Below are 7974 nucleotides of genomic sequence, written 5' to 3'. Positions count from 1 at the left end.
ACTGTTGATTATTCCGTTTTATATGAATTCCATGTTGTACGAGTCACTTAGATTTTACAAATACGTGAGCCGTTCACAGCCCGACACACGTATTTGTAAAATCTAAGTGACTCGTACAACATGGAATTCATATAAAACGGAATTATCAACAGTGTTATTGTATTTATAAAATTACAGTTTATTTTTTAAATATGAACATTTCATTTGTGGATCGTCTACGCCTGACGTGACGTTTAGTGGTTACTTTTAATCTATTAATACAAGCCTAATAATTTAAAAATAGAATATTTATAAAATAATGTCTCATTTTTAATTTGTAATTCTTATGTGCTTATACATAACAAGGGATAATATTGGAATCGTGTCAAATTTGATCCTTCGAGTTCTTTCAAATATTTGTTTTGAGTTTTTTTGTCTAGTACTGTGTATAGATGATAGAATATTTGCTTCCCTTTGTTCTTAGCTTTTTATTATATTTTATATTAAATTTATTTTTTGAGACACTGAAAAAAAAATATAGACTACCACGAGAACCTGCATACTCCTGATTTAACATTTTTTATTAACTTTTAATGCCTTTCCTGGATCTGCACCAGATTTTCCACACTTATTTCCTGTGACACAAAAAAATCTGCACACTACACGTGACTGTCACGTAAATATATCACCAGTTATGAATGTCGCATAAGTTATCTTAAAAACTATTCTCTTATAAAGTTATCTGTAACTAAAAATACTTGAAATCTCATTAAAAAAACTGGCGAAACCAGGCTGAATACTGAGAGCTGGACAGAAATATCACAATAAAAGTAACTTTTGAAAGTTCTTGCATAATAATAGTAGAGGCAGAATTGACAGTGAAACTCAACATGTGAATAAAGTTCACATTACACAGAAACTACAAGAAATTTTACAGAAAGCGGTCATCGTGATAATAAATCGGAAAAATTAACATCGTCAGAGAAATAAGCTTCTAGCTTTACTTCGTGCCTCAAACTTTCTTCGCTGACACTGTTCAAACGTGTTCTAACGTTCAACGAAATGAATGTAGAGCGACGACATTAAGGCACAAAGTAAAACTCGAAGCCTTTTTCTGGGACGATGTTTATCTGATTTATTATCATGATGACTGTTTCCTCCAAACTTCCCTGTAGTTGTACTCTATGTAATTTAAACTTTATTGGCATCAACAGTCTTACTGTCAAATCTTCCACTATTCTTATTCCCTAACTGATGATTCTTAACTGATGCGTCCATTATTCTTATGCCAGAACTTTTAAAAGTTTCTTTTATTTAGATATTTTTGCTGAGCTCCACTTTTTCAACCTGATTTCACCAGTTATTTATTAGATATAGAAGAAGTAAATTGCAATGTAATTTCTTCATAAAGTTGTGAGAAACTCGATTTTATAAACTACAAATTTACTTTCCTATACTATAATTTATAGTATAGAAGGGATAGTGTGCTGGTGTCTTTTCCTAACTCAAATTGAATGTTTATTTACAAAGTACTAAAACTTTTAAACAGAATACAACAATTAAATACCTTTGATGTGCATGGGGCTTCATCGACGTGTGTCTGTTTATGTTGGAACCATTCCTTCTCGGAGTTTGTAGTAAAGCGACATTGATGACATTGCCATAATTTTTCAGAAAATTGCAAAGTTTTATCTTTCTCGTTTGTTTTAAGGTGTTCCTCTTGTATCGAACTCGTTGCTGAGATTTCGGCAGAAGAGTGCATCTCACTCTGTTCCGACATTTTAAAAGATTTTGATGTACCTTCTCCTGTAATTTGCTAAACAATTGAAAAATATTGATAATTATGCAATTCCTTTTTATACCATTCTATGATGCTTTTTACATTTAATTTAAAACTAATATCAGAACTACCATAACAATGATAGAATGTCGATTTACTTAAACATTATTTAAACATAATTTACTTAAACGTTATGAAATACTTTTGTTTGTGAATCAACTTTGACCATCAGCGATGTTTAAAATGAGCTACAATTTGTAAACACTTGATGGCACCGACATTTGTAAAATTTAAATATCCGATACAATAAAAAAACCTTTCTAAGGACACTGTTTAACTCTTTTCCAACGATTTCCTGTGTTTGTTTGTTTATTTTGTTAAGTTACGGCTATGAAACACTAGGTAAATGCCTTCTAGAAAATCTTTTATGAGTAACTGGCTTCTATTCAGGCGTTACAGACGTAGAAAAAACCCGGAAATCTGTTCGTGGCCAACCCGTTCGGGCGAGGCGCGAACCCACGACCGAACTCCGAGTGTTCTGGAACAAAATCGCTTGGCCCCGATGTCTTATGCACCCTTGTCCCAGGTATAGCAGTATATTTAGACCCCATTAGCAGGACTGAATATTTGGGCTTCTTTTGCGTATTTATTTAAATTTAAGTAGTATCTGATGCACTGACTTGTGATCTAGATAGTTGGGATTCAATTTTCTGGAATAAGCAAAGAAATATTACAGTAGAGAATCGATTAACTGTCACCTCGGTTAACCGACCGTCCTAGTCGGCAAATTTCAAATGTCCGCTAGTGATGTGGCGGTACAATATTTGGCTATGTCTTGGCTACTTTAATATTATTTTTACTTGTTTTAGCTGGCAACAATCATTCGACCATAAAAGGGAGCCAGTATTTAAACGAAACTTAATTTTCTAATTTTTAACGATACAATAGTGACGATTCTTATTTTTTTTTTTTAATTTCATAGGCTTAACATGGAGGAAAATTCAACGCGAAGTAGGTTAATAGCGATATACTAATATACTAATTACATGGGATACAATAATATACTACATTAATAATTGATTTTTTCATACTTTTCGGTTATCCGACTTTTCAATTATCCGACCATCCCCAGTCTCCAATTGAGTCGGATAATCGAGGCTCTACTGTATCACAAAAATAATTGAATGGAAAATAATTAAAATCGCTTTAAGAATCTTTAATATTGTGAAACCGTTTGTAAATAATTGTGAATCATACCAATCAACTGCATATTGTTAAAAACTATATTCATGTCATAGATTTTCATTGTTATTATAATACAAAAAAGACCGTTACGAAATCAACAAATTTACAGTTAAAAGATTCTCTACACATAGACCAAGTATATGTTACTATAGAAATTATTACCTATTTGTGATTTATTGTTTATTTTAAACTAGAATATTATTTAAATATATTTTTATTTACCTGAGAGGAAAACTGTTTTTCTACTATTGAATGAATTATTCGCTTGTGTTGATTTAAGTTCTCTTGTCGTGTAAATTTTCGAAAACAATAATCACACTGAAAGGGTTTTTCTCCCGTATGTTTTCTCTCGTGACGTTTTAAAGCAAATGGAGTAGAAAATAATTTCGAGCAAACTTTGCATTGATATTTTTCCAAATCCAGAAATCTCGGCGGAAGCTAAGCCAAAATTATATTATAGAAACTACTATTTTTATATAGAATGTCAAAAGCTTATATAATATCGAAAACATTAATAATATACAATTAAGTATATACACATTAGCACAAGAATTACAGCGGCCGGATGGCCGAGCGGTCAAGGTGGCAGCCTACCACTTTGGGGAACCCCGGATCGAAAAATCCTAGTAATTTGTCGGGGGTGGTCCGTTCGGATAGGTCCCTCACCACCCGGCAGCCCCATTGTGGGTCTGGCCGAATCATAATGGGCTTGCAAAAAGTGACCGTCTTATTGTCCGCGGGGCAAAAAGAGTTTAAAAAAAGCACAAGAATTATAATCAAAGATATAGAATTTTTTATTTGTTGCTCTTAAATTAAAAAATCGCAATAAAAATGTCTGACAAACACGAATAATTTGAACACTTAAAATTATAAATTATAATAAAAAAATTATAAAAAATGACTATCAAGAATTTTCAGTTAAAGTGTTAATTGTTTGTACGAATATAGACTGAATTTCCTTTAAAAAATTTCTTAATAAATACTTACTTTTTCAGTAATATTCGGTTCTTTCGAATGTTTTAACAAAAAATGGTCGTTTAAACTGTCTTTCCATATAGTTGAAAATTTACAATAGCTACATTTATAAACTTCTGTTTTTGAGTGTTTATTTTTGTGTTTTCTCAAACTTGATTTATGTCCGGTAGAAAAATCACATTCTTCGCATTTGAATTTCTTTTCGTTTGAATGTATGATTAACTTGTGTGCTTTCAAACTGGAGATACGAGTAAACTGTTTCCGACACTCGTCACAAGTGAACTTTTCGCACTTCGGATTCTCCTTCAGATGTTCGAGGAATTGCCTTTTGTTTGAAAACTCACTTTTGCAAACCTTGCATTTAATGCCGCCATTTTTGTCACTCGAAGCGGCCTCCTTATTAAACAAATATAAATAATATATGTAATTATATTGTAGTATTTTTATGTTAGAATATCCAGATCGATATAAATTGTCTAAGTTTAACAATTGTTGTAAAATTTTGTATTCTCATCATTGAAAGACACATAATTCAAGAATACGAAGAATATTAAAAGTCTTTTCAAGTTGAAATAATTTCAGTAATGACACTTACCATTCGCTGGAGTTGTGACAATTTCTGGTTTCAAAAAAGCGACAAATTTTGTGATTATTGTTAACGTGTAATTATTACATTGCATTGTTTAATTTAACAAAATAATGTTCATTATATTAATGGAAGATACAACAATATAAATATTTTTCAAGAAATCCAGTCGAAAGAAAACAAATGATTAAATATTTGTATAAACAAAATATGAAGACAGATGAAAAGAAATTTGTAGTGAAACTTTAATTCGTTCCTAAATGTCGTTCAAAAACCGACTTGTTTTCAAACAAAAACAAAACAAATTTCCCCATAAGAAACAACATAAAACGAATTAATTTGTTCCCGACACCAAACACAGTTGTTTTTACCTTTTTAGCTGTATAACACGCATAAAAATGTCTACAAATGCAATAGTGTAAATATAGTTAATATTATGATCTATCTGTGTCTATTCTAAATATATATTTTAAAAGCACAATGTTTCCTCACCACCAAACGAAACGGAAATAATCACTTTACAAAATCAACAACGAGTTGCTGAACTTTCCTGGAAACATTTAGTGGTGCCATCTCTTATAGAATATTTTTCTACCTACAATAAAATAGCAAAGAGGTTAATTTTGAGATAAGTATGGGTTTTACAAAAAATAAAATATAAAACACTTATAAGAATTAAAATCGTCATGAAGTCCGACCCTACTGGAAACACAAACGTCTTCCTTTTATCTCCCCACTCCCTCGCCTTTTTTTACAACTAAAATTTAAGAGCGTCAATCCTTTAATAAGAAAACCTCACTATAATATTACAGGTGGACACAACTAATACTGCCAAATTGACAAGAAAACCATCGAGAACCACATCAGCAACGTCTACGCATCTGCTGCTGCTGTGACCACTCCACTGCCTGACTGCAGTCCACGTGGCTCCCACTGACAACGACCCATTCGGCGCCTCCTTCACCCCTGTCGAGGTCGTAGCTCCCCTCTCACGTTGTCAGAACATCACCTCTGGCCCGGACTGCTTTCGGAATCTCCATTGGCGGCAATTGGTCTTCAATGGCACCATCCTCTCCACAGTTGTTAACACTTGTCAGCGCATTGAACACACTCTTGCTTCCTGGCAAGAATCCCACACCGTTATGTTTTTCAAGAAAAGCGATTGTAACGACATCAACAACTGAAGGCCGATTGCGCTTTCAAACACTATAGATAAGCTCTTCACGGTCTGCCTTGCAAACCGCATGATCTAATACCATCTAAAATCTGGTTCACAGAGTCGTAACTAGCATTTTGGACGCTTGTGGCCAAGAATAAAAATGGCGCCTTTGTAATTTTTATTATTAAAAAAATAATAATTTTATTCTAAAAAAATGCTATTATAAAAATATTATCTAATGACATTTAAATATTATATATATATAAAATATTTGTATGTTTTTAATTTGGAATACAGGTTATTACGAAACGTTTTTGTCGGCGCCTTTATTAATGCAGGGCTGTGGAGTCGGAGTTGGAGTCGTGGAGTTTTGGTGTTTTAGCCGGAGTCGGAGTCGGAGTTGGAGTCGTCAAAAAATCCGCCGACTCCGACTCCCTTTTACTTACCAACTTGTTATGTATATGAAACGGAGTCGGAGTCGGAGTTGAAGTCGGTAGATTTTTACGCGACTCCACAGCCCTGTATTAATGTTGCCGCTTTCCAGTTTCCACAGAATAGAAATGAAATTGACTTAAAAATTCGTGATTTTTACGAGATTTGGAATTTTCCACAATGCTTTGGATCAATTGATGGAAAACACATTCCTATTTCACCACCAAAAAAAGACTGCATTGACTATTACAACTATAAAAGTGGGATTCTGTGGTCCTCCTTGCTGTTGCAGATGCCAAATATATGCTTACATATATAAATGTAGGATCTCCTGGAAGGAATAATGATGCACACATTTTAAAAAAATTCTCACATTTTTTTAACATGACTACAAATTTAAGGGAATCCTCCTTATAATTAGGGGAAAGAATTGGTGGAGAAGTTGTGCCACATTTAATTATTGGTGACTCTACTTTTCCTTTACCGCCAACTTTAATGAAACCATTTCCAAGTAAAACAGAGGATGAAATAGAAAAAATATTCAATTTTAGATTATCTAGAGCTCGACGAGTAGTGGTAAATGCCTTTGGAAGGTTAAAAGCAAGATTTTGAAGACTTTCTAAACGAATGGATAATAGGATTAATATATCAAAACAAATACAGTCGACCCTCTATAACACTGTTGATTATTCCGTTTTATACGAATTCCATGTTGTACGAGTGACTTAGATTTTACAAATACGTGAGCCGTTCACGGCCCGGCTCACGTATTTGTAAAATCTAAGTCACTCGTACAACATGGAATTCGTATAAAACGGAATAATCAACAGTGTTATAGAGGGTCGACTGTATTTGTTTTGATATATTAATCCTATTATCCATTCGTTTAGAAAGTCTTCAAAATCTTGCTTTTAACCTTCCAAAGGCATTTACCACTACTCGTCGTGCTCTAGATAATCTAAAATTGAATATTTTTTCTATTTCATCCTCTGTTTTACTTGGAAATGGTTTCATTAAAGTTGGCTGTAAAGGAAAAGCAGAGTCACCAATAATTAAAGGTGGCACAACTTCTCCACCAATTCTTTCCCCTAATTCTAAGGAGTTTATATTTTGTAGGCATGTTAAAAGAGAGTGAGAATTTTTTAAAATGTGTGCATCATTATTCCTTCCAGGAGATCCTACATTTATATATGTAAACATATATTTGGCATCTGCAACAGCAAGGAGGACCATAGAATACCATCCTTTATAGTTGTAATAGTCAATGCAGTCTTGTTTTGGTGGTGAAATAGGAATGTGTGTTCCATCAATTGATCCAAAGCATTGTGGAAAATTCCAAATCTCGTAAAAATCACGAATTTTTAAGTCAATTTCATTTCTAGTCTGTGGAAACTGGATAGCGGTAGACATTAAATTATTTATAACTGCATTGCAGAAGTCTATAACAATTTTACAAACGGTGGATTTTCCTACACCAAACAAATGTGAAATAGTCCTATATTCAGACGACGATGCCAATGTATATAGAGCAATTGCTACTCTTTTATCTGTAGAAATACATCGTCTCAAGTGAGTATTATTTCTTTTCATTTCAGGTAATGCAGCACATAAGAAATTAAACGTTTCTCTAGAAACTCTAAAGTTTTCACGCCAACTTACTTCATCCATTGCAGGAACACACTCTTCCCACCATTTCTGATTTCTTGGGATCTTCCAAATTCGATCACTAGGAAGCGTAGAACAAATCATGGCTACAACACATGCCTTTTCTTTTGCTCGTTGTCGCCATTTCAATGCTTTTGTTCGTGTCAAACGATA

At 33.2% G+C, this 7974-nt stretch overlaps 2 protein-coding genes and 1 pseudogene across 2 annotated transcripts in view; 1 reads left to right on the top strand and 2 right to left on the bottom strand.

Moving 5' to 3' along the window:
• The window catches only part of LOC111630720 (zinc finger protein 676-like), a 5983-nt gene extending 1299 nt beyond the window's left edge, over nt 1-4684 (bottom strand). The window contains exons 1-4 of the mRNA XM_023374865.1: nt 4575-4684; nt 3992-4375; nt 3227-3442; nt 1547-1795 (exon numbers count right to left, since the gene is read on the bottom strand). Coding sequence (XP_023230633.1) covers nt 1547-1795; nt 3227-3442; nt 3992-4375; nt 4575-4577 — 852 coding nt within the window. The 5' untranslated portion in view covers nt 4578-4684. The remainder of the gene's footprint in view (nt 1-1546; nt 1796-3226; nt 3443-3991; nt 4376-4574) is intronic.
• A 1200-nt stretch (nt 4685-5884) lies between these two features.
• Nucleotides 5885-6795, top strand: LOC111630745 (annotated as a pseudogene).
• Nucleotides 6796-7053: 258 nt separating this feature from the next.
• Nucleotides 7054-7965, bottom strand: LOC111630722 (protein ALP1-like). The gene has a single exon (XM_023374866.1). It carries the CDS (start codon nt 7903-7905, stop codon nt 7054-7056), a length of 852 nt encoding a protein of 283 aa, XP_023230634.1. The 5' UTR covers nt 7906-7965.
• Nucleotides 7966-7974: the final 9 nt, after the last annotated feature.

Source organism: Centruroides sculpturatus, unplaced genomic scaffold (genome assembly GCF_000671375.1).
Source record: "Centruroides sculpturatus isolate CEXI.00-Female unplaced genomic scaffold, Cexi_2.0 scaffold444, whole genome shotgun sequence".
NCBI classification, from domain to species: domain Eukaryota; kingdom Metazoa; phylum Arthropoda; class Arachnida; order Scorpiones; family Buthidae; genus Centruroides; species Centruroides sculpturatus.
The sequence above is the reverse complement of the archived record's forward strand: the minus strand, read 5'-3'. Positions and strand labels throughout refer to the sequence as shown.

Bases quoted from the DNA above. Each gene is read 5' to 3' on its own strand.
- LOC111630722 (XM_023374866.1), bottom strand. From the start codon at position 7,905: ATGATTTGTTCTACGCTTCCTAGTGATCGAATTTGGAAGATCCCAAGA.